The following is a 27,897-nucleotide window of genomic DNA, read 5'->3' as shown; positions in this document are numbered from 1 at the left end:
TCTGGTCTGCTGGCATGAAGTTTGGCCTTGGTGATAAAAGAGGAGCAGGATGTACTGCCACCTCTCCCTAAGGGGAACCAACTGGGGCTTAACAGAGAAACAGAAAAGAGTGGTTGCAACAGATTATACATTAAAAATACAAGCAGCCAGTCACATACACAGAGGCACAGTTTAGAACATACACAGTACATAATGTATATGGCTTATTATTACTAAAATGTAGTTTTTTTTTATTATTAACACCATCAAATCACAATTTTTTGTGGCACCTGTAAATTTAGTCATTTGCACAGGTTCAGAATAGGATGCATAAGCATTAGTATATAGTGAGTATAGGAGTGGTGAGAGAACACAACCCTGAGGGACCCCAGTGTTAAGAATTGTGAGCCTAGAGAACCTTTTACCTATCTTAACCACCTGCTTTCTATGTTACAAAAAATCCAAAATCCAGTGGCACAGAAACTGGTTCACTCCCAACAGCTGAAGTTTATCAAATAGTTTAAGCACAATGGTGTTGAATGTTGAACGGAAATCAAACCCATGCGTAGGTGTGGCAGGGGCCACCAGGTACTGCAGGATACTGTGTAGACACAGTGACACAGCATCCTCTACAGACCTGTTGGCCTGATAGGCAAACAGAAATGCATCAAGCCCAGCATTAGATAGATTAGATCAGTTGCACAAACACCGTCATAATGACAAAGGTCAGAGCAACACATCTGCAAACCGTTCAGACTGGTAGCATTAAACTTCCTGGGTACCAGGATAAGAAAAGCAAACAAAACATGCTGAAGAAAAGCAAACAAAACATGCTGGAACTTTACATTGCTTCAGAAACCAGTAAAAATATTTGTAAAAAATGAGGACCAGACATTAGACATTACACATTGCATTACAGACACTACATCACATCACAGATGCTCTTATCCAGAACAACTTTTTACATTTTGCATTGCATCCATTTTGACAGCTGGATATATACTGAATCAATGCAGGTTAAGTAAGAATTACCAGTACTTCTATGATGAGGCATGCACAATGGGTGCCTACCACCTACAGTTATATGAGAAAAAGCTGGTGAAAACTTTGGGCCTGGAAATCAACATCCATGGGCAGGTCAATCTGTTTGGATTTCAGTCCTTCACTTGTCGCCAGCATTGAAAAGGCTAACTGATAGACACACTGACTGACTGAGTAATTGCCTGGCTGAGCTACACCAGTTCACCACACTGTGAGAACTGGCAGCTGTGAACAGAACTGTTGGTACTTACAGTTGCAAGTCTTTGAGCCAGGTTGTTCCTGACACAGCAAATCCTGCAGTTACACTTGCAAGTATTACCACGTGAGAGTTTCTTCAGCAGTGTTATGTTGCAATAATGTTGAAACTGGCTGGTGCTGACAAGATGCAAGTAATTTGTTTTATTGTTAACCAGGGCAAAATTATACAATGTTACATGCTACAATGTTCTAGATGATCAGTTTAGCAAACCATTTCATATCCACTCTGTTAAACATTAGTTCAGCTGTGGCACCAGAGGGCAGTGTAACTTATTCAGGCATACAGTATCACATACAACACGATACATACAAGAGCATACAAGGGGTTCCACTGTTGAGAGACAGAAAACTATTTACTGAAATTCTAAAACCTTTGGTTAACAATATGGTCAATTATGCATCACCCTGCATGACACCTGAACACATTGTCCATTGATTCACCTCAGGCCTCAGAATGTGAGATCAATGAGCATAGGGTTAACTTACACCCAAGAATTAAGGCAAAGTAAATGCTGGGAATTGCATTGTTTTGGACGTACACTTGTTCAGTTTCAGTATGTTTTCTTATTGCCTTGTGCACAACATTTTTATTTGTGTTAGGCGATGGTTGCAGCAACATGAGATCCTAGTGAGTTTCCTGCGAACCACACAGAATAAAAAAAGTTATCTAAGAAATTATTAATTTAATGTACAATATACTATACAATGAACAATGCTGTGTTCTTACGTTGATCATGACCGAAGGTAGAGCTGAGTAACTTTCAGGCCGATTGACCAAGAGGGGGCGTGGCTTATCACAAGAATATCAAGTAGGAATTATAAGTAGGAAGAAGGTAGTGATGTCTAATAAATCTGCCTTCAAAGGCCATGTTTGTGGTGTGTGCTTGATGTGTCCAACCAAACACCTTTTTTAAATGAAGACACAGCTGCCCTTAAGCACCTATGTAGTGTCTATGGTTATTCAGGATAAGGCAATAATAGACTTATAGGCACACATACATTTTGGAGAAAGGGACAGTGTTTTTTACTTCCTGTTTTCACTTCCTCTTCGTGTGGTAGACCAAAATACCAGGCAGAATGCAAGGTCCACATTCAGAGTTTAAAAGCAAAACACTGCATGCACACACACACACACAGACACACACACACGCAAGCACACACACACACACTTATTACATATTACACACTTTATTTATGGTTTTTACACTCCCCAGCCCTTTTTTGGAGACAGTATGTGCCTATAGGTGGAGCTGGAGATGCCTAATTAATTGTTTATAAGAGCACACGGGAAAACTTGCATTCCAGATCGGAAACAGCCCGTCCCTGTCTGCATGGTGCTTGCTCTCCTGCTGATCTTGTCGGTCTTCGGTCCCCGATGTATAGTTTCTGTTCTTTTTAGCTGCGACTGCAGCTCTATAACTCTGTCTGTCGGTCGGTCAGTTGGTTGGTCCACAAAAGTGTCCCACCCCGTAGCGGCCACAGTTTTTGGCCCAGGAGGCTGAAATTTGGCATGGACGTTGATCATGACCGAAGGTAGAGCTGAGTAACTTTCAGGCCAATTAACCAAGAGGGGGCGTGGCTTATCACAAGAAGACGCATAACTCCCGAATGGATTCACAGATTTGCACAAGATTTTGTGGAACGGTTGGTCATGAGCCAAAGAAGAGGTCACGTATTTGTGTGAGGGTGTGTGCGTGGATGCATGCACACATGGATGCATGCGCGTGTGCGGTTGCAGCTATTGTGGATTCGCGTTCGTTTTGCTTTTCAGTTTATGCAGTTTTACATAGGTTTCAAGGACATTTGTAAGGCTGTTAGGCTTTGGTCAGAGTAGACAGTCTGCAGAAGACTCATCTGTTTCTACTTTGCAATGTATTGTGCTGAGGTTGCTGTTTCTTCCTCTAACAAGTTTTTATCCATTCATATCCATTTTACAGTGACCACATATTAATTTTTACTTTGGTAAACCAGATCTTCCAGATCAGGTCTTGATTGCTCCAAAAAGAAGCAATCAAGTTTATCAATAGCGAATCACTTTCTTATCTCAAAGTATCTACATGATGCTGCACTATGACACTATAGTGTGAAAAGGTGGTTTCATTATTTTTCAGAGTGCTTTCCAAATCTGACAGTGGACCTACAATCACAATGATGCATTGCCCTAGTTTTGGCAAGGTATCTGTGTGTGCTTGTGAGTATCTTTGTGAGGCAACGATAAAGATCAGAACGGAGAATGACAGCTGTGAGAGAGTGCCTGTGTATCCGAGAGAGGCAGCTGTTTGTGTGTGTGTGTGTGTGTGAGAGAGAGAGAAAGAGAGAGAGAGAGACAGAGAGAGAGGCAATTGTGTGGGAGATAATATGCATACGTATGTGTGTGACAAAGAACAAGCAGCGTGTATGTGAATTAGAGGTGTGGGAGTGTATGACACAGATATTTATCCTTCCAAAGAGAAGGCATCACAACAAGAGAGGGAGAGATAGAGAGCAAAACAGAGAGACAGACCGATAAATAGATAGATAGAGAGAGAGAGAGAGATCTGTTGGGTAACCCAGAATATGCTTTTGCAGTTTACTTCTCACATTTGCTTCCGAGTATGATTCAGGCAAATTCACGTTTGTCAGCACCAAAGCAATGTGACTGAGGGATCACAGAATCACCATACGTTCTGGCATTTCTACCGGGTGAGTGTGTTCTCTCTTCATATAATAGTATGCATTGCCATGGTGCAATAGAAGAGTAATATAGGTAAAAAAGAAATCCAAGGATCAAAAATGGAATATGTTAGAATGATCAATATTGCATCTGGTTGCTGTCACTTAATTAAGTTTTATTTTACACTATATGTATGACATGTACATGATGGATTTCAATTAGCATCATAATTTGTAACCCAGCTGTTATCGCTATGTAGAAATGGCATTAGTGTCTAACTTCTCTTATATAGTGAGCTCCATAATGTTTGGGAATAAGACATTTTTTCCCTTGGTTTAGCTCTGTTCTCCAAAATTGCAGATTTGCAGTCAGACAATTCACATGTGGTTAAAGTGCAGATTCTCCGCTTTTATTAAAGGGTATTTTAATAGATTTTGGCTTCACCATGCAGGTGTAAACTTTCAAAGGGCCTGTCTAGTCTTGATTCTAGTCTCTGATTGCCATTTGTCAACATGAGGACTAGAGTTGTGCTAATGAAAATGAAGGAAACCATCCACGTTTTGATGCCTGGATTCCAGTTGTTTCTGCGAATTGCAGCGATCCATTTGCTTTTCTTTTCTTTAGCTTTCGGCAGTCTGTAAAAAGATAGCTCCGATTGCTTGTTGAATCTATTTGTACAGTCAATCGCACAACAGCTCTTTCCTATTTTAGATGTGTTTTTTGTGTTGCGGCATTCAAGCTGAATCTTCCACATGGACATAGTGTTGTGGCTTAAAGAGGGTGTCAGCATATCAAAAAAAAAAAAAAAAACTCCAACAGATGGCGTCATGTTGGCCCACACTATTCATCAAAGCTGAATTAAAGAGCAACATAGTGAATACAACCAACAGCAATGGTTACAAAAAACACTAAAAACCAATAGATGTTTGCAAAAAACAAATAGATATTTACAAAAACGCAGTAAAATCTAGGTCCTCATTTAGACCTGGGTGTTTAGTAGCCTGTAATTTGTAGATCCAAAAATCTTCCTGATGGTTAAGTTTCCTTTGTCTGTCACCTTTTCGTATGGAAGATGGGATGTGGTCAATGCCAAAGGCTTGTAATGTGGATGGGTTACTGTTATGGAAGTCCAGATAGTGTCTAGCCATAGGGTAGTTTACATTCCCTGTGCGAATGGCATATTTGTGTTCTGCTAGTCTGTCCTGCAAATGTCCTTTTGTTCTTCCAATGTAAAAAACTTTGCAACTGGGACATTCCAGCCTATAGATGACAAGCAAGGTTTTACAGTTAATGAAGTGATTAATGGTGAACTCCTTCTGAGATGTAAAATCCATAAATGTCTTGGTCTGTATCACATTTGTGCAGTGGTTACAATGGTTACACTTGTAGGACCCCTTGGGTTTTGGGCCCAACCATGTTTGTTGGGTGTTTGGTTGAAGATGGCTGTGTACCAGTTTATCTTGTAGAGTAGGGCATCTCCTAAAACTGATTAATGGTGGTTCAGGGAAAACCAGACTGAGTATGCCATCACTTCCAATAATACCCCAATTCCTCTTTATAATCCGTTTTATGTTTTCTGCCTCTGTACTGTATGTTGTAACAAATATCGCTCTATCTTTTGTTTGTTTGGGAGCATTTCTTTGTAGTAAAGTTTGTCTGTCCAGGTGTTTGGTTCTAGTGTATGCTTTCTGTAGGGTAGTGTTTCTATATCCCCGCTTAGCAGCACTCAGACACTTTTTAAGTGCTCAGCCAGAATCTGAAATGCCACCCAACGATTTCTTATTGTCTCTGACAGAATGGACTTTGACTAACAACATTTTTTATTTTTCAGGACAAAGTATTTAAACAGACAAAAGGGTGTGCTATGGGGGCTTGCTATAGTCCTTCTTATGCAGGTTTATACCTGGGTAAATGGGAAGAGGACTTTGTGGTAAACCATGAAAGAAACAGCTTTTTGTAACACATTATTTGGTGGGGACTGTACATTGATGATGTCGGTATGTTTTGGTCTGGGTCAGAGGCAGAGCTACAAGCTTTTCATGTCTTTTTGAATAGTATTAAACCTAACTTCAAGCTGTTTCTAGATTACAGAAAGGAGAGCACATATTTTCTAGATCTTACAATCTTTAAAGACAATCAAGGGACTTTGCATACATCTATATTTAGGAAACCAACAGACAGAAACACCATACTACATGCCAAGAGCTTCCATCCCAATTGGCTCAAAGAGAATGTGCCTAATGGCCAGTTCCAACAAGTGTGGAGAATTTGTGAACAGGAAAAAGTTTGAGGCCAAATCTAAGGAAATGGTATCACGGGGATATAGAAACTCTACCCTACAGACATATAACCATTGTGTGCAAAACATCATGTCTTGATCAATAGCGTGTGAAAACTGCATATACTGTGAATAATATCAAAAGAGGACAAGTTGTTCTAATAAGAAGGAACACCTATCCCCGCCAGTCAGGCCAGTCTTGCCTGGTCCAATATGGCGGCGACGTTGACGTATCGCAGCAACGGGCCGAAGCAGTCCGTGCGGCGTCTATGTATACATGTATGCCTGTAACGAGTGCGTAGCATGTGCGTAGACGGCCACATCAGTAACTTATGCACAACGTCAGTAATTTATGCACGATGTGCTCCCTTGCGTTGCTGTTTGACATCAATGATGCAACCCTCCTCATGAATATGTATGACTGCCTTGATTCAAGGTCACTCATTGGCCGCAACCAGAAAATGCATGTTAACGTGTCGATTTTTGTTGTGTTAACGCGTAAAAATATTATGTGTTAACACGACCAAACTTCACGTGTAAAAACGCATTTTAATGTCCTGTTAACATGACATTAACGTCTCGTTATTTGCACAAATGGCCTTCCATATACAAATGTGGTCTGAGTGATCGGATCTCAATGCGGCCTCAATGCGTCTTGGGTGCGTTGCCGCCTGTAGCCTAGTTAGTGCTGTCCACTTGTGATTGGATCACCCAAGATGCATTTTAATGCCAGGTGTGAACAGGAGCAAGGATTCTGAGGGAAGCAACAAAGATTCTCAGGTAAAATCCACTTCAATGTAACTACCGATGGTAGCAACAGAATTAATTCTGAAGTTTACAGAAGCATCTTATCATCTCAAGTTCAACCAAATGCCTCCAAAATCATTGGATAACACTTCATTCTACTTTAAGTCAATGGACCTCATTCACAAAACTTTTCTTAAATTATTCTTACTTTTGTTCTCAAAAATGTTCCAATGAAAAACCAATATGGGAAAAAAATTATGAATGCCGAAATGTTCATGGAAATGTTCTTACACTCTGTTTACGATCAAATATTTTAGTACGAATGTTTTGTGAATGAGGCCCAATGATTTTAACGTAGTGCTAAAGTAACGATGGAGTTTTAGCATAGCTAAAAGCTGGAAAAATGTGGACTGGCCAAGCAAAACATCCAATCTGAGTTCAACTGAGAAAACTTAAGTCAACTAGTCCACTAAACAAGCAGAAGCTGAAGATGGCTGGCATAGGCCTGGCAGAGGGTCACCAGAGAAGATACTCAGCACCTGTTGATGTCTATGGGTCACAGACTTCAAGCAGTTATTGCATGCAAAGGATATGCAAAAAAGTACTAGACATGACTACTTTCATTTACATAACATTAATATGTCCCAATCATTATGGCACCCTTAAATAAAAGTTGGGAATGTGCACTTTAATCACATGTGAATCGTGGAGTACATAACCAAATAAATGGCCAAATTAATGAATATCTTTTCACCTAATTTGCATAAGCATCTAAAATTGTTATTTGAAAACTAGTGTTTACTTATTCATGTTACCGTGCCTTTTGTGAGCTTTATGGAGTTAGAGTTATGTTGTACGTAAATAAAAATGCCTTGTGTACATAATTTCAAACCCTGGAGTATTTCTCAATTATGTCCGAGTCGTACTGTTGGTAATCGTGAGCAAGCTCTTCAGGCTGAAACTCATCTGTCCAGATTTCGAAAGCATCTGCATGAAATAAAACATTATGTATAGTAACTTGCCTGTCCAGTTCGTAACTTTGGATCATGCATGACAGCATTGCAAAGGCTGCTGCAGTTCTTGTTGGAAAGATTCACCATCAGTGATTACAAATTTTAATTGAGTGCGACTAGTTCCTAACATCCCTCTGGAAACAATATCAAAAGCCTTGTCAATATCAAGCTGTCTAGGCAATGCTTGATAGGGTTTATAACCTGAATCTACATGATCGGACAGTAGCCATCCCTAAAGCGCAGTCTGGAATTTACTCCTGACTGTACCAGCTGTAGCTGGGAGTCCTGCAGGGCAATGGATGCCTAAACTTCATCCAGTTCTGAAGGCCAAAGAAGCTTAATTGAATAAACCTAAAATTTTATTGTTTATTTTCATTCAAATGAACCTAAAAATGTTCAGTTGACAAATTGTATCAAATTGAAGTAAAGAATTTAGAATGCAAATGCTCCATTAGGTCATATTTATGCTTCCTCGCTTTGAATATATGTCTAAGCATGTATGGTACTTTTACTATGTACTGTTATATAATTAGCAAAGATAAAATATTTAAAAAAAAAAACCAACTGTGCCAAGGCAACATATGGAACACAATGAACCCTACTATTCTCTGTAGAATTGTAGTTTAGTCTTCTCTGTAGTTTAATTTGATATATGCAGTGAAGTTTATCTTCCATAACAGTGATAAACTTCACTGCATGAATGGAATTAAACATTTAAACAGTTTAAAAAACTTCAAACTAGATCTACAGAGATGAGTTTCCTCTCACACATGCAAGGACAGGAAAGAGACATTAGAAGAGATCTTGACAGGTTAGTGTTAATGAGTTAGATCTTGATGATCGCAGTAACAGTGAGACAAAATATCAGGCAGTATTGATGTCAAAATAGATTTTTAAGAGAATGCTTTGCCTGACAAGCATATATAAAATATACTGTAACACTCTAGTCCTGTCCCATTGTGTTGTCAGAGGTACTATGTCATATAAATGTCAATCAAAATATCCAGCTGGCAAATAGTTGCACCCAAAGACTTTTTAATCCAACAGAACCTATGTTTAAAAATATGTTTCTGAATTCATTTTAGGTGAGAAATATGCCACGTAATTGCTGAATCATGATTCATATTTGATTTGCACAGGCTAAGAAATCCTGCATATATGCCTTCAAAATAAAGCATTTGACAAAATGTAAATTTCAAATTAAACTGCTAAACCTTTCCATAATTCTGGAAATATATTTCAAATAAATTCACACACACAAAAAAAGTTTCAAATCACAGTTTTGTCAAAATAGCTTAGCTTTTCTCTACTCAACAAATTTTAATGCAAATTTTTAAATATGTGACCTGTAAATGATACAGCCATAACAGAACCTATGGATACTGCATGAAGAAAACCGATGACTGTCCATTACAAAATTTGTGGACAAGCATTATTCGGAGCAGTTTACCTCCATTAGAGGACCTGTGTCACTTCCGTAAATCATGTTTTGTGGTTTTCAACAGCTTTGAGATGTTTTGCACTTCTCCTTATGTGTTGCACCAACTGCCATTTAGCCTTGAACAGCGAACTGTTACACAGGAATTGATAAATAAAATTATTTTATACACTTGCTTCTCCAGATTTACCAGTGGTTTATAAGTAGTTTATTAAAACGACTTATTTAGTGCTTAAAGAACATATTCCTATTTATTTATTATGACAATGTTATTACTGCTTACTTCAGATACACTGTTCAGCTCTGCATCAAACATGTATTTGATTATACCAAAACACTGGTAATTGTCAACTCTATCTACATTCTTATTTACATATAGCACAGCGATATATACCTGAGAGGTTCATGGCTAAAATCCTAACCACTGCTATTTAAGGAAATATTGCTGATATCTATATATTATTATTTATTTATTTATTTATTTATTTACAAAATTCACTAAGGTATGCCTGATACCTTATGACTTATTTTATCACAATTATTTTATCCATGACTGCTGTTCATTATTTTGCCCTAAAAATGGATAATATTCCAAACTTATTTGGTACTTATTCGGTGCTCTCGATTGGAGAAGTAGGCATTTCCCGACTGAAGGCCTGTTTGAGGTACAACCACAGCAAATATTTGAGTTTTTTATATACATAGTAGAATTTTTACACAGTAAGGTTTAATGTGTATAATAGCATCCAAAGGAAGCAAGCAAAGAAGCTAATACTCTTTTTTCTGTTCTAAACAAGAGACATAATTAGACATTAAAGCTGAGGACCAATGTCCCCTGCTTAAACTGCTCATATTTATGTTTTAGAGGGCACCTTTGTTTATTCTATTAACACTTATTCTTACATTGGACGCATATGCTAATCCCTCAGAGAAATAGCATAGTCTAACTGTTACAGTCACCGCCCCTGACATTTTAGGTCTGCAGAAGCTTTCTCATTGTGGTTCTCACTGTCTTCGCAGCCCAAGAAAGAGACACAGCTATCTTCTCAAGTTGAAGACCACTAGACAAGGTAAACAGTCCTTTGTTGATCTGGGTCAATTAGTGAATTTACCTGTAGTAGTCAAATTAATTTAGATTTTATTTCTTGTATCTTGAACAGATGTTTCAAAAGCAACAACACTTGTATAGGGACTAAATTAAAAAATGATGATGTGCATTCTGAGAGTAAATATAAATTGACAATTAGCTGAGAGAGGGACATTTCAAACATTCTTTGCAAAGTCATGCTCAGATCAGAGTCAAAACTAAAGCAAACAAGGTTTTTCCTCCTCTGCATGTTGCTTAATGCTGGAGGACTGTTCGGCATACTAAGTTCAGAACTGAGACCCTTACCACAAACCACAGAAAACTCACTTTTGATCCTGTCAGCATTTTAAATGCAGCTCCAGTTACTGGGCCGCCCAGAGTGGTATCTGGGTGTGATCAACATTAGACTTTCAGTTCTAGTCTGCATCTGCCAAATGTGTGGGTTTGAACACAATGTAGCTTGAAAAGGTCACCAAAATGTTTGTGTTGTCATTTATATGTTTGTTAAAGGAGTTAAGGTGTTTATAAATGTCAGGCACTAGAGCTAATCAATTAAAGCATTTCAGATACTATTCTTAATATTACCTCTGCTTTTAGAGACACCTCTTTTAAACAAAAGTCAGTAGGCAATCTTAGCCAAAAAGGCACATATCTTACTGTCTAGATGGTTTCTTGCTTAAGTTATGAGATTTGTGTGCATCAAGACCTGAAAATGTACTGAAAACTCTTCATGATTTTGTTTTTGTGTTTTGTAAATTATTATTTAATTATTGTTAAATGACCTCTCCCCCATCTCTCTCTCTCTAATATTATTATGTTATTACAGGGGAAAGCCATGGGTTCAAACAAATCCCAGAATGTCACTGACCATAAGGACCTGGTTTTTGTAGGGACTTATTCATTGGTCTTTGTGGCTGGCCTGACCCTCAATGTTATTGCCCTGGTGGTCTTCTGCCAAACCAAGTTACGTTCTCATACCATGGTCTACATGACAAATCTGGCTGTGGCTGACCTGTTACTCATCTCCACTCTTCCTGTGAGGATCTACTATTACTTGGGGTTCTCAGGGCTATCTCAGAACCTCTGTGAGGGCCTTGGCGTGGTTCTACTGGTCAACATGTACGGGAGCATCTTTCTTCTGACGTGTATGAGCTTTGATCGCTGCATGGCTGTCTGCTATCCCATGTCATCCCGTGTCAAGGAGGGGCGCAAAAAGGCATCGTTGGTGTGCCTGGGTGTCTGGATGCTGACCGTGGGAGCCAGTTTGCCTATCTACCTAAAAAAAAAGCCAGGCAACAATCAAACGTTGTGTTTCATGAGCGACCCAGTCTATGCCACCCAGCCTGTGGCTGTGTTCACCACACTCACTATAGGCTTTGGGATTCCACTCACCACCATGATGACATGCTCCTGGTTCCTGGTCAGGGCCATTAACCGCAGCACAGTGGCACAAACGGATGTGATTGACAGCCGGAAGATCCGGAGGATGATCACTGTCAATCTGGTGATCTTCCTGGTATGCTTCCTTCCCTACCATCTCATTTTGGGGCTGTTGTACATAAACTATGTACCCTCGCTGTGCACAGCCCTCCATTACAGCCTGGTTTTAGCCTGCGTCAATGCCATGCTAGATCCTTTGGCATACTACTTCACCACTGAGACTTTTAGGAAAAATATGGACATAGGCACAGTCAGAAAGATGTGGCCACTGCACAGCAACAGCTCGGATGATAACAATCAATCTCACAACCCCCTTAACACATGAACACATTCACCAGAAGCAATGTCCAAAGTAAAAGATTTCTGGGTAGTCACACAAGACAACATATCTTGTAGCATCCACTTGAATTGAAAAAGGTACTCTAAGTGGCTAATGGATATAAAGTTTAAATGACCTTCATTACTGCTTTTGTCTTGAAACATCTGGATCTGTGATGAATACTGGTTTCAGAATTATGAATATGTTGTTTCACTGAGCCACCGGAAGGTTGTCAAAGAATGCAAAATGTTGTTTTTCACAAACAACATTTTAACACATTTATGCATGTGTAGGGGCTGGGCAATATGACAATAGTATTGATATTGATGATGATTTGCAGCTATCATGATGGGAGCTGGATATCGTGTTGCTAGTCTGCTTCCATCTGCAGGCAATACGCCTTAAAAAGAGCATAGTCCCGCATAGCAAAATGCACAGCATAGAGCCAAAAATGAATTCCTTTGCAGTAACCTGTTCAAGCTAAGCAAACCTGGGCTATAGTAGGCAAGTTAGTCATGGCAAAAAAGGCAAGTAGGACACATCATGCAACACTGGAACCTATTTCAAAAGAGACAAGAAGGGCTCCATTTGTCTCTTTCTCACTCACACATCCCTCATTATATAGGTGTTTTGAAACCTTTGCAACATCGCCTTTTTCTGAAGTTATTAAAAAAGTATTTCGTTTAATCTCTTAATGAATGTGACTACATAGGTTAATGAACGTTGCATGTATAACATTTGGCAGTGCCGCCGATAAAGCCTTCAGCACTGCATGAGAGTGGACAATGGGCCTTACAGGCTACAGAAATTATGTAAAAATGGTAGATCATTTATTGTAATACCTATAGTCTGCTGATAATAAAAATACATAATAGGCTTTGTTGCAAGACTATGACAGCGGCTAGAAGAAAATTAGGAGGTTCAGGCATAATTAGCTATAAGCTAAATAGGCTATGGGTCCACCAATAAAAAAATTATACAAATACAAAATTTAGAGTATTTAGGCCTATAAAATGAATGAATGAATGTGTTGCAGTGTTCACACACACATTTAAAAAAAATATTGTTTGCTTATCTTAAAACTCTTCATCTCATCAGAAAAAAAATAATAGCCAGTAACACCTGGATATCAGACCTACATGTTAAATTAGTAAGTAAGTAAAAATAAATAAATAAATAAAGTAAACAAGCTAACACAAGATCACAATAAGTAACCAAAAATGGGGCACAGAAGTCATTTAACAGCTAAGACCTGGATTGGGCTGAATGGTTAATGAATGTGTTTATGAATATGTTTTGCTGTTTTTGTTCTTGAAAATGCCATTTTGTGAAAAGGAAATGTTCTACTTCCTATAATTTTGACTGAGTTTTTTTTTTTTTTGGTGTGTGCATTGTCCCCATTTTTTTGCCCCTACCCAAAGTGATCTATGTAATTAGTAGGTCTACACTGCAAACTTCCCCAACAAACTCACAGGTAGGGGTGAGGACACAATTAATAATATGTCATTTTGAAAAAGGATAATAAAACAAAATAAAAACAAAAATACACCTGGACGGTAAATTCAAACATCTCATGCTGACCAGGAGCTTAGTAAACAAATACACCAGCCTGACATCGAAAGTATGCTACGTTGTCGGGCACTGATTCCACGGGGGTGCCGAATAGTAGAGGTTCTGCTCTGTTCCAACAAAAACAGCGCCATTCTCCAAATAAGATTTTTGGTACACCTTGACAAATCTTGACTACTACAGATGAGATTAATAGCTCCTCCCCCTGTAGACTGAATGTGAGCACAGAATATAACTGATATAATCATGTGAGAGACTTGCCTAAATGTACTGTATATAAAAGTGTCACCCACATGCCCTTATGCTTCTCTGAAAAAAACATTGAAATTTGATGCTCTCCATTCAATGTGCCATACTTTTTTAGGCTATAGCTGTCCTTCTATGATTGCTTTTTATTCTAAATTTTGGTCATCCAAAATATCACATTGTTTTTGTTTTGTTTTATAAATTTTGTCTCAAAATTAAAACAATATAACTACATGAAAGGGCAATGTGTTTTTTTTTTTGCTTGAATAGATTTTGAATTTTCATCCATTCTAATCAAGTGAAGTATTTCCATGTGTGATTTCCATAGATTTAAATATTCCTGCTGCTCACAGGCATCAAGGAAACTGTCAAAGTTTCTCGCCATCAACATAAATTGCATACACATTTGTTAATTGCTAAAAAATTGGGCATGCATGTCACAAACTACTCTGTAATGCCCCATGCAGGAGAAATGTCTCAGATAATTTCTTGCTTTAATCTCAATGTACAGTGGGCACTACCTTATGACTCACCCCCAGAGTCCCCACTACATATGTGTATGTGCACTACATGTCTCTCATCCTACTTTCTTTAAGCCTAAACCCATCCCCCACACTCTACCCCCATTTCTACAGTGGGTAACTGTACTTCTCTTAAACCTTCATTTTCCTGCCATAATGTTGCTTACCAACTGACAAAAGTAAAGTCTGAAGTAAGATGAGACATTTGAATATAGAACTTAACAGATTAAATAATGTAAAAAAAAACCAAAACAAACAAAACAGCTATTAAGTCCATAATGAGCAGACAACGAAGGCTGTGAACTCATGCTGCCTGCGTGCTAGAGAAATCTATTTTCACTTCCCTTGCTGAATGCATGCAAAACAGGAAGTAATGCAAACGGCTAGTGAATACACCCTGTCCATATGTTTGCTGTTAGGAGTTGCATGCAGAGGTTGCACAACCCCCACCAGCAACTCATACTGACCGTCTAAAATTAAACTGTTTTACACAAAGTACTGCCCATGCTCAGAAATCAAAAACCAAGATTTTCTTTAAACTTTTCTGAATTATTTTAAAAATATTTTTACTGCAACTTTATGGAAGTATTCTGTAAACCAGAGCTGTTTAAAAATGAGTCACAATTTCATGCTGCTAATTTAAAGTATTAGAGCTAAAGGGGTACAAAGTTTTTGTTTCTTGAATGTACATGCTTCTGGGTTCTTTATCCAGCTTTTTTGTTTTCTTATTTGCTGTACTTTTACAAAACATAGTGTTGACACAGCCTGTAAGCAGTAACCTTGGTTTTCTTTCATTTAACAAGTTTGTCAAATCACTTTGTGCTCTTCTTGTTTTGAATTTATGATAGTTTCAATTTTTCTCAGATTGGCACCGTACCAACTGAAAACACAGTAGCTATGTGTGCTGCCCCCACTTGAATGAAGCAAACGTATGTCCTCTTATGGCAACTAAAGGTCTCATTCAGCCTCAGTAATGTCTTTTCACCCCAGTCTATAGAAGACATACAGTAGATAAGTACAGAAGATATACAGGAAGTATTACAAGATAACAGATTCTACATTTGCCATTGGAATTTTAAAACAAAACAGCTTAAACATGGCTTTGTCATGTCCAAGCAGAAGATTCACCCTCCTTCATCCAGGAAAGCATCTGTAGGTGACTCTCCATCTGGATTACAAAAACTATTACCAGCAGTGCACAAGGAAAATATTTAATAACACAGGTTCTATCTATGAAAGAAAAATGTCTCTCCTGTAAATTGAAACCCACAATAATCTCCCCTTCTTATCACTGAAGCCTAGCACTGAAGGCATGAAGAAAACCTGCCCAGGCACCACACTCCAAGTGCCGTTTCAGGGGGGAGCCAGATCAAGATTCCCTGATCAAGAGCAGAAGCACAGGTGCCTATTCTTGAACAAGGGGCAGAGCTGTCTAACTGAACCACTGATGGCTTTAAGAGTGGAAGAGAGTGCCTCACTCCTTACAGAAACAGATTACTGAAACAACACTACATTCACTCACACACTTAATTGAAAGCTACTATTTGTATATATTCCCAGTAAAATGTGGCTCTGATATCACAGTTTTAAAAAGGCAGCCATCACAAAACCAAAAAAATGACTTCCTGGTTGGCCGCACTTCCGGGGCTGCGTGGACATGCATATTTAACTAGGCATGATCACGCCTTCAGCTAACTCTTAAGAGTCTATAATATGTAGAAACAGCGACGCCAATAGAAACTAGGGAGTACATATCGGGTGTACATCAGAACCAGGAAATACAATTTTTTCGATCAACAGACATGCTCAGTTGTGTCCTTGGCCACATGCCTAAATCACGTGTACAACGAGGATCGCGCAGACAGGCTAAAACAAATAATACATTAAAAATTAATATCTTTGTCTCTCTTGAGGGAAAATATATTTTACCTACGAAAAAAATAATAAGTGATTTTTCTTCCTAATATAATGCACGGAGTTAACATCAATATTTGAGTGGAAGTATTTTATTTTTGCTGTCAAAAATGAATGGAGCCCAATGAGGAAACTTGCTTTTTAAACGAAAGTCATTTATATATCAGCAGGGGGCGACATTACATCGGGTGCCCCGTGTCCTGTGTACGCTCTATGGTCTCTGCTTAAATTGTACGTTATCGTCCTAACTACTGCTAGTGTGCATCAGGGTAAACATTTGTACGTGCAATTATAGATTTGCAATTTTAGTGGGTTTTTTGAAGAACTTTCTGGCATGTAACCGATAATAGCTAATAGCAATATCTAAAGATGAGAAATAGTAAACAGGACAGGCATTGATGTAAGTAGCCTAAAGCAAATTGTGCCACCAACTGTCAATATGGATCCGGTTTCAATCCTTGTAGGCTCAATAAATTCATTGGGATTTGTTATTCGGAACAAAAGAAAATAAAGGTCTGCAACTTTGGCGTCATCCTTCCGCCACGACTCCTCCCAACTCCCATTTCGTGTTTTAAAAAAATCTAATTCGGATTTAAGTGCTTAAGATAGCCATTAAATCTTTAGCACTCTGGGTATTCCTTGGACTGAGGGTCATTACAGCCGGACAAGGAGCAAAAAAGATCTTTGCGCGCTTCATTGGAGTGTGTCCGTCTCGAGGACAATGGCGTAAACAATAAAGAAACGAGGAAGGGGGTGGGCGCGAGGAGGAAAAAGGGTGGGAAAGGAAAAAACAATGCGGGAGAGATTCCCCTGTTGCGTTTCAAATTGAAAAGGCTGAGCGCTATTTACTATTGTTGTGCGATTATTCCCCTTCAGTTTATTCTTAACCATGGTAGAACCTGTAGGGGGTGTACAATTTTAAAGAAGTTCTTCATAAATCTAGCCACTTTTTATGTCTACTTACTAGGCTATAGTTTGACTACCATTTTGTCCTATCGACGCAATACATCAATCAATTTCTGTTGTCAGTTAGCCTATTTTGTCGATTTTGGTTTTCAGTCTGAAAATATTCACTAACTAGAGATTAAAGGCTACGCGACACGTATAGTGAATAAAGAATACGGTAAACTTTTAAATCCAAAATATAAGGAATTGTTTTAAAACATCTACATTGCCTATATACAGCCTATAGGCCGGATAACTCGGTGGTTAGGCGTAGGCCACGTCTATCAGTAGCCAGTCATTGTATTTTACGATGGACTTGTTATACATTTTAAGATCGTATCACTTGTTACTATTTATCCAAAGGTAATCTGGAATTTTCTCATGCAACCAAATAGGCTATGTCATGTATTGCTAGGCCTACTTTTTTTGCAACATTAAATTAAAACGGGATATATACAGCACTATGAAACCATGGAATAGGCTACTTATTGCGCATACACAGTACAGTGGGTTGTAAAAATTATCAATCCAACGTTGTAGATGCAAAAATGAAGATAAGGACATAGGCCCCATAAACGCCTTTTCAATGTTTATGTAATCAGAAGAATGTGATTTCTTGAGATTTTAGCGAACCTATTTTTGTAATCGGTGGCACATGGCAGAACTGTCTTTCTTTATGGCTGCCTTTAAAATTCCTTTAACATGATGAAATCAATTAATTGAAGACAGGCCGCACAGGTCGGATTCTGTTAATCCTTGCAAAATTTAAGAACGGTCAGTAGGTACTCGCCAGTTTTGCTCCTCGGTTAAACCACATGCGCGTTACTCTATCCTACTTCCATTCATCCATGGCTTGACAACGGGACATGAAGACAAACACGTCCCTCCGGGCTGTGGGAAAGTGCGGGGCAGAAAGCACCCATATATTGTTATGCAAATTGTAATAGGGAGGCGGATTCAGTGCGCATACATATAGACCGCTGTTCCCCATATATATTTTACTTTTTCCATCTCAGATCGATCCAGGACATCAAACACAACAGCCTTCAGTGAAAGGCGCATAACGTGTCAAGGAACACTGTAGGACACAAAGGGAACACTTAGGTGATCAAAATCACCTACATTTTGGAATGACAGCATCCAGTATGGGTAGTCTTTCAGAAAGGAATTTCAACGCGAAGGAAGAGAGGAAGGTAGGCAAAACTACCTTCAACTCCTGAGTCTAGTGAAGTCACCACTTCGCATTCGAATGACCTGTTTGCAGTTCATGCTAGTGCGTTTTCTCATTAAAGGGAGTTTATTTTCAATAGATTTCCTTTGACCTATAAACGCAGGGCGATGCACTAATTTGTAATAGCAGTGTAAACACACAATTCCGCACAATGGATCACAACATACTGTTTCAGCTTGCAGCATAACCGTAACTAGCACTAGGCATAAATGGCTAAAATCAATTATGAAATCACAATTAGAGTCGCTTAAGCAATCCTGCCAACAAGTCTCATCAGGTGTTTGTTAAGCAAATGTAAACTGCTACGATCCAAATAGGCTTATGTGTCTATATCTGCGGTTAGGTCGGCGTACGTTTTGCCCTGCCAATATTTAGTGATTCACGTAAGGACTATTTTATCCACTAAATTACTATAGGCCTATGTTGTCGTCAAAAGAGCAACAGTCCCTATAATGTGGTTTTAGTTCCCAGGCGCCAAATCTCATAACAAACGCGTTTAATAAATGTCTGATGAATTCACCGAGCTTGAAATTAAGCGCTCAAGCAGTTCTGTTGCCATGGACCATGCAGGCTAAACATGGCTGCCTCAATGCAAAAATACAAATGTTCATAGAGAGCATATTCCAGTGCTCACTTCTCAATTACATTGGATCATTTGTAACAAAATGATAACATTAGTCAAGTACCTTTATTTCAGTCATGCAATTCAAGCCACTATGTCAGTATTAAGTATTGCATCAAACATGGAGCTGTATTCTTGGAAACCAGGGCGTAACTGTAGTCTTTGACTACCGATGGAGATAGAATTGTAATGAATATTTAGCTTGATCACAAATGTACAGTGTTTATTATAACTAGTTTGACCCATAAATTCAAAAGAATATGCTTAATCTCTTACAACATCCCTCTGTCCACTTTTTTCCCCCTACCATTATCCAGCTGCGGAAGCCCTTGATTGAAAAGAGGCGCCGGGAGCGAATCAACTGCAGCCTGGAGCAGCTGAAGGGTATCATGGTGGATGCCTATAATCTTGATGTATGTGTGGAGCACAACACTGAGTCAGAAAAGGCTGAATACAGAATACTCTTAGATGGAGGCTGCTGAGTACATCTCATGCAGACTAGGCCAAAGAGCACTTATTGCAAACTTTTTCATTGCCTATAAACTTTAGTTAAATTTTCAGCATTGATGCCACTGTTGACAAATACAAATTTTCACTATGTATTGAATTAATATGCTAAGTGCTTCTTGGAAATGTTGACAAAGTGTCAATTTACAATTCATCTTGTGTGAATAGCAGTGATAGGACCAGATAGAAGCTATTGATATGCATTTGTATTTCATTACCATATGCCTGCATGAAGTGTTTTGTCATTATGTTTAAATCTTATGACATGATGACATTACCCAAATCAGTGTATATGAATGAAGTAGTAAAATGAATTTTAACCCTGTCATGGCCACAAAGCAGCTATAACATCCCTATATTACATATTGTGGCTCTTAAGTCAAGACAATCAGAAACTCCACTTGTTTAAAAAGCAACACAGATCAGAGATCAGTATAGTACTATAGGATATATAAAAACAAAATATTTTATAACCATATAATTCTGGATACTTTTCCTTCAAAAATTGCAATCAAACAAGATTCAGTGCAGAATGAAAGTTCTGATGTCAGTTCTGGGTAATTTCTCACAAATTAAATGATTTTCTGTGTCTTTGCATCTCTTAGCAATCAAAGCTGGAGAAGGCAGATGTCCTGGAGATCACAGTACAGCACATGGAAGGTCTGCAAAGGGGTCAAGGGCCAGGTATCCAGGTTTCAAACAGCTGTGATTACCAAACCCTACAAAGCCTTTGAGAATGTATTGGTGGTTAAGGAATAATTGAAAGCTTTGAAAAATGGCAAACCAGTTTAGCTGTTAGGATATTACCATTTGAACTATGCACAGTGCCCTGTTGCAGTACTCATTCATGTGTGCTTCTCTACAGCAGGTCCAGGGTGCAGCTTGGGGCTGGAATCTCACCAGCGTTACAGCCGTGGTTATATCCAGTGCATGCATGAGGTGCACAATCTTTTGCTTAACTGCCCTAGCATGGACAAGACCTTGGGTGCACGCCTGCTCAACCACCTGCTCAAGTCTCTCCCTCACATCAGTGCAAAGACCGTCAGCACTTCTAACACCAGCAACAATGACATTATTGGTAGCATGGGCAACTGCAGCCCCCTCCCAGCCTCTGCAACTCATTGCCCACTGTCACTCCCCTTAGCAGCTTTCCAGCCCAACCCCCTGAACCCCCAAACTTCTCCTTCACCACCCCCACCCCCGTCCCCATCTCCAGCTAGCCCCCAGCTCTCCCCCAGGTCCCACGAGGCAACAGAGGGTAGTGGTGGTGGCAGGGAAGTTATGCCACCCTCCACCCCTAACTCTCACTCCCCCATCCTCCACTCAGGCCTACTTCTTCCTGTCTTACCCCTATTAATCCCAGGAGGAGATCCCTCCATGTGGAGGCCATGGTAAAAAGGCCATTGGAAAAGAAAAAAAATCCGCTAGACCGTAGTCTTTCATCCAGAAAGACTAAGGTCTAGCACGTTTTAACTAGGGTGGATTCATCCTTTTTTGATAAAACGTATGTTTATTTTTGGTAATTAGTGCATGGGAGACCAGGGCTAAGTGCCTCAAAGTGAATGTAATGTAATGGACTCCAGTTCTAAGTGACCTTAAAAAGAAATGGACTATCTTCCATAAATTGCATCTTATTTTCAGTGATATGGTTTGCAGAACATCCTTAACCTCAAAACATTCAAGCCTTAATTTATGGGGTCAGAACTAGTTGTTTCAACAATGTAGCTCCCTATGGAGACCAGTTCTTGGTATACTGCATTTGTGTGTGTGTGTGTGTGTTTTTTTTTTTTTTTTTGCTTCTAATGAAGTAATTCTTACATTACATTTTATTTTTTGCATTTATATATATTTTCCAGTTAAATTGAAGAGGGTTTAGAGGAAAATACCAAGTGTCTTGAGGAATTTTGATAGTGGATTAATTTGTGACACCTAGAAGACAAACAAGTCAAACAAATTGCAATAATTCATGTATGAACATGGATACCTACTATTGTCAAAGTAATGCACAACTTAGGTAGTAAGTTACCAGTTAACTTTAGACAATTTTGTGATTGAAAAAGTGACATCAGTAGCTTAACTGATTATATCTAATTTACAGAAGTGACTATCCACTTAGGGGGGTCACACACTATGGCATAAGTAGAAGAGTGGTAATATTCTCCCAGGAAAAAGAAGTTGAAAAAACCTCTGCCATTTATATTACAGAAACAGAAGTTTAGCTGGTACCTCATACTGGAGCAGCCAATGTTGAATATTTCATGGCGGTAGTAGATTTGGGTGTATGGTTTGGCATTGTGATTGACTTGACAATTATTATGAAATTGCTTGTGAGATACTTTGAAACTATGTATGAATGTCAGAAAAATAAATGAATGAATAAATGAATAAATAAATAAATAAATAAATAAAACAATCATTATCTGACAGCGCAACCACATCGCAATCATGATTTTTCTGAATTGTAAATGTGATCCATTTTTATGATCATAATTTAAATATATAAATAGTCTGACACTTAATCAGGCTTAAATTCTGCAGTCTGTTTTTGTCAGAAGTTACGACTTTCACTGGAGAAGACGACTTTATATATTTATTGTCTTATTTGAAAAAAATCTATACATTTACAATTTTGTGTACTGGTCGTTGAGAGATGGACGGTTCGTACTGTTTGCTGTTTGTATGAAAGCACAGGCGGCAGTGTTTTGAATTCCTTTTCGGTTAAACCTGCTAGAGGGCGCTTTAGTTGAATGCAACGCACTGTTTCAGAACCTTGATGACTGTTTTCCAGTGAAGCTCTGAAACGTCTTCCGGTAGGAGGAATTCATTAGTGCATTGAAACCCAGTGGTATGCTAGGAGTATGATATTTTATACTGTGAATAACAAACATTTCACCTTTCATGCAGTAATCGAATTGAATCAAAATATTTTGCGTTCTTAATTCAATCTGAGTGTAGCCGACCAGCAGGTAGCGTGGCCGAGCGGTCTAAGGCGCTGGATTAAGGCTCCAGTCTCTTCGGGGGCGTGGGTTCGAATCCCACCGCTGCCAAATTAACATTATTGGGCTATATTAGTGTAATACGTGTGGATACTTTGGTTTACGAGTAAAGTCTAGAACACCATAGATAAACGTAAGCCTCAACATACATGGTACTGGAGCCCACGTGGAGAGCGCACGCATGGCATGTAGAATTCTCACTCAAAAGTGTCTGCTCGTGAAAGGAATCCACAGTGATAAGTTTGCCCAAAGGTGTCATAGTGTCATGTCGGCACCAATATTATTATTCCAACCTCGTGACAATGTTGTCACAAAGTTGCGTTGGCACCAACACTATTACCACTTTGCCACAACGTTGTCACAACGTTGTGTGTGTGCTGGGATACTAGTCTATGGATACATATGTATGCAAATAGCCCATAGATGTCGCACTTGCACAAATTAATTAATTATTCAGTCTTGAAATGCTACCAGTGATGTTTCCTGCATGTTTTCAAGGCCTTATTTTATAAACTGAAGAAAGCGGGATTGGCAAGTTAGCTATAAAGCTATTAACGAAATTTAGGAAAGTTAAACTAATGTGAACTATGCGGTTGTTCCCTGCACTTGGAATGGTACTTCTCTCTAGGGTTCTCGACATTGTTCCTGGTTGGGGCGACATAGCTCAGGAGGTAAGACCGATTATCTCGCAGTCGGAGGGTTGTTTGTTCAAACCCCCCCCTGGGCGTGTCGAAGTCTCCTTGAGCAAGACACCTAACCCCGAACTACTCTGGCCGAATGAGAGGCATCAATTGTAAAGCGCTTTGACTAAAAGCGCTATATAAATGCAGTCCATTTACCATCCATTTGGTTATGGTTATACACTTTGTCGTACGTCGCTTTGGATAAGAGCGTCTGCCAAATGCCTGTAATGTAATGGAAATTCTGGACGATCAGTTCCAGATACGAGAATCAGAGAAAGCCCATGTCAGTTACTATGTTAACGTATGCTCTGAAAAAAATACTGCCTCCTGACAGGCTAAATTGAATTAAATCCGACCAACCCAGTAATTTAAATTCAAGCAGTCCCGTTTGCATTTTTATTTTCGTACGCACCGTATCTGCCAATTTTAACATTTACAAGTCCATTTGACTTTTAATTTCCAAAACACTATCATAAAGTGCTTATTGAAAACATCTAATCTACATGATTGAAATAACATGTTCTTCTTATAACCGCATTCTAATGACAAAAGGAAATGAGTTGAAAACGAGAACGCGTGGTTGTTGATGCCAACAAGGGGTTGACTGCAGCAAGAGTTTCCTGAGCGGTCTTGCTCTGCATATTTCATGCACAATGCTCATAAATGCTATCTCAAGCTCAGATTTCCTCATTTTAAATTTTAAGCGAATGATCTCCAGTTCGATCTTCATTTTTTATTCTAAACGGAAGTTAGAATGAGTCCAAAGGCCCTGACTGACAGGGGCCCTTAAAAATAATACACAAAGGATTTTCTCAGGTGGCCTGGGGTGCTGGGGCCCAATGTAAGATCTTTCATGGGGCCCAAAATCCCTGGTGGCATCCCTGAATATACAGTATGCAAGGCAAACTATAGATTACTTACATCCAACTTATTTAAGCATAATAAAAAAATTAACAGTCTGAATACTTTATTCAGGAAACATGATAGTGACCGCACAGTAGGAGAACCTTATACATTAATTCAATTTCACAACTTATTTTCCAGGCCAGCTCCCTTTTCCTTGCTGCTGCTGAGGAATTGATCGTCTCTTGTTCAACAGCTGTGAAAAAATGAGTGCAGGATTTATTGGACTCCAAATCCATGTTTAATCATTTTTTTGTGTCTGACTGGAAATGCCTTTTTAAGTTTGCCATGGATGTGCATGGTTTGGGCTTAACCTATCTAAGCTTGATTGATCTTGATCACCTCATTTGGAATCTGCTGTTGTGGAACAAATAAATCTGTATATGCTGCACCTGGCTCACTGAAGTCTGGAATTTTTCTGGAATGGATTCCTGGAGTACAGAGCCAAACCAACAAATATTATGTCACTATCCCAATACGTTTGCATTTAACTGTTAATTTAAAGGGAGAAAAGCAGGCAATAAAATAGATTATTAAAGAGAACATTGAGAAGATTGAGTAGATGAAGAGAGAAGAGTGAAGGGCAAAGCAGTGTGACTAATCTAGAGGCAGTGCGAGAGTGAGGGAATGTAAAAACAGTGGGAACAGAAGACAGGGGAAACAAAAACAGGAGTTGAATGAGCTGCACATTTGAAATATTGCCATCTGGTTTAGGAGGCCCTGCGGTAATATGATATACCTCTGTTACTCCCAGCTCTTTGCTACACTTTGCACACACACACATACACACACACCAGTATAGCCATATATTGCCATTGAATTTATTGTTTTACTTCCTTATATAAAATGTGGTTAGCAGATAACCACATTTTAACCGTTGCATTACATTCTGGATGACATTTGAGTGGATGTTTTAATTAGCTACTGACGAAAGGTATCCCTAATGCATGAATAGGTGGGTGACACCCTGCTGACCGTAATCCTCCTTCTATGGGTGACACTATGGCAAATTCTATATCACCTGGTAGGACACTCATTCAACAGTTGGCACGTTCAAGTTTAAATTCCATATCACTGTGCTTTCCTTGTATATATCATTATAATGGCGCCAGATTGGTTATATAATTCACTGGACAAGAGTAAGAAGGTTTTTTTACATCCTGATTGTTGAAACCCTGTTTGACAGCGCATACTAGGCAGTGACATCAACCAGGTGGGATGGGTTTCAATCAGCAGGGTTGTACCTGTCTCATTATATAGCAACGAATATAGTGACAGCGTAAGTTGTTCAGAAAAGGGACTGGAAATACCTAAAAATTGTTTCCCATGTCAAAATATGTATTTTCAACATTCTGTTTTAACTAGCACCCATACAACCGAGAAACTAGCTTGACAACAGAACTAATACACTGCATTAATAAAGAACCATCTTTAAAATATGCAACCTAAATCGTATATGCATATTTTATCAGGATGTAGCCATCTGCGTTGTGAAAACCCTTCCTCGAAGATTAACAAAAATGGGGGATGGAGGAGAACCTGGAGTTCATGGGGAGCCATGCATGTTCAAAATTACTTTGTCAAATAAAAAAGTCAGGTCCTTAAGTGTTTGGATAGTGACAGAATTTTCATAATTTTGGCTCAGTACGCCACCAGAATGGATTTGAAATGAAACAATCAAGATGTGATTTAAGTGTAGACTTTCAGCTTCAATTTAAGGGTTTTGTCAAAAATATTATATGAACAATGTAGGAATTACAACCATTTTATACATAGCCCCCGCCCCCCCCCCCCCCCCCCAGTTTTAGGGGCTCAAAAGTAATTGGACAAACTAACATAATCATAAATTAAATTGTCATTTTTAATACTTGGTTCCAAATCCTTTGCAGTCAATGACTGCCCGAAGGCTTGAACCCATAGACATCACCAGATGGTGGGTTTCTTTCCTGGTGATGCTCTGCCAGGCCTCTACTGCAGCTGTCTACTTCCGTTCCTGCTTGTTCTTTGGGAGTTTTGCCTTCAGCAAGTGAAATGCATGCTCAATTGGATTCAGGTCAGGTGATTGACTTGACCATTGCAGAACATTCCGCTTCTTTGACTTAAAAAAGTTTTGGGTTGCTGTTGCAGTGTGCTTTGGGTCATTGTCCATCTGTACTGTGAAGTGCCATCCAATGAGTTTTGAAGCATTTGGCTGAATCTGAGCAGATAATACCTATACGCTTCAGAATTCATCCTGCTGCTATTGTCAGCAGTCACATCATCAATAAATACAAGGGAACCAGTTCCAGTGGCAGCCATACATGCCCACACCATAACACTACCTCCACCATGCTTCACAGATGAGGTGGTATGCTTTGGATAATGAGAAGTTCCTTCCCTTTTCCATAACTTTGACCTTCGTCTCATCTGGCCATAGGATATTGTTCCATAACTGTACAGTCTTTTAAAGATGTTTTTTGGCAAACTCAAATCTGGTCTTCCTGTTTTTGAGGCTTACCAATAGTTTACATCTTGTGGTAAACCCTCTGTATTTACTCTGGTGAAGTCTTCTCTTGATTGTTGACTTTGACACAGATATGCCTACCTCCTGGAGGGTGTTCTTGATCTGGCCAACTGTTGTGAAGGGGTTTTTCTTCACCAGGGAAAGTATTCGTCTGTCATCCACCACAGTTGTTTTCCATGGTCTTCCGGACCTTTTGGTGTTCCTGAGCTCACCAGTGCGTTCTTTCTTTTTTAAGAATGTAACAAATAGTTGATTTGGCCACACCTAATGTTTTTGCTATCTCTTTGATGGGTTTTTTTCAGCCTAATGATGGCTTGCTTCACCGACAGTGACAGCTCTTTGAACAACAGCAACAGATTCCAAATGCAAATGCCACACTTGAAATCAAGACCTTTAATCTGCTTACTTGTAAATGAAATAATGAGGGAATACCACACAGCTGACCATGGAACAGCTGAGCAGCCCATTGTCCAATTACCTTTGGTCCCTTAAAAAGGGGGGACCACATATAAAAAGTGCTGTACACCGTTCACCCGATTTGGATGTAAATACCTTCAAATTAAAGCTGAAGGTCTACACTTTGAGATCATGTTCATTATTTAATTTCAACTCCAATATGCTGTGGTAGACAGCTAAAATAACAATAACTTTGTCAATGTCGAAATATTTATGGACCTGACTGTATATATTTAAAATTCTAAATCACACTCTTGTCAATTAAAAATGTCCCACCGAGGAGCACACTGAAAAATAGCTTCAATAGCAGGTGTGATTCTCTGTTACTGAAGGAAGCTGAAGTGTCCACAAGCAGAATACCGCTAAAGAACCCAAGTAGCACAAGGAGAGGAAAGAATAGACCACTCAGATACTGTTGGACAAATAATGTCACAATTTGACATGCCTTCATCTCACTGTATGCATTAATATATTTGTATTGCATCCTGTGAACGGGTTTACCCTTAATCTCGCCAATTGTGTGCTTAAACTTGAAACCATCCCAATCC

The 27,897-nt window shown here is 39.1% G+C and overlaps 1 protein-coding gene and 1 non-coding gene across 7 annotated transcripts; both read left to right on the top strand.

Annotated features, from left to right (window-relative positions):
• The first annotated feature begins 2,947 nt into the window (after positions 1–2,947).
• On the top strand, positions 2,948–22,232 carry her8a (hairy-related 8a). 6 transcript variants are annotated; one of them, XM_035408640.1, is made up of 6 exons: positions 2,948–3,960; positions 10,428–10,477; positions 15,887–18,641; positions 19,619–19,714; positions 20,414–20,513; positions 20,677–22,232. In XM_035408640.1, the coding sequence occupies exons 3-6, from the start codon at positions 18,579–18,581 to the stop codon at positions 21,201–21,203; spliced, it is 786 nt and encodes a 261-aa protein (XP_035264531.1). In that variant the 5' UTR covers positions 2,948–3,960; positions 10,428–10,477; positions 15,887–18,578; the 3' UTR covers positions 21,204–22,232. The 6 variants fall into 6 exon arrangements, with proteins under 6 accessions (XP_035264531.1, XP_035264533.1, XP_035264535.1 ...); XM_035408642.1 differs by having other exon boundaries at positions 2,949–3,960; positions 20,414–20,492; XM_035408643.1 differs by having other exon boundaries at positions 2,950–3,960; positions 15,887–15,990.
• A 541-nt stretch (positions 22,233–22,773) lies between these two features.
• On the top strand, positions 22,774–22,855 carry trnal-aag. Its single transcript has one exon. It is a non-coding gene; the product is annotated as a tRNA-Leu (tRNA).
• The last annotated feature ends 5,042 nt before the right edge of the window (positions 22,856–27,897 follow it).

Source organism: Anguilla anguilla, chromosome 3, assembly GCF_013347855.1.
Source record: "Anguilla anguilla isolate fAngAng1 chromosome 3, fAngAng1.pri, whole genome shotgun sequence".
Classification (NCBI taxonomy): domain Eukaryota; kingdom Metazoa; phylum Chordata; class Actinopteri; order Anguilliformes; family Anguillidae; genus Anguilla; species Anguilla anguilla.
This window is presented reverse-complemented; position numbering and strand designations above follow the sequence as displayed.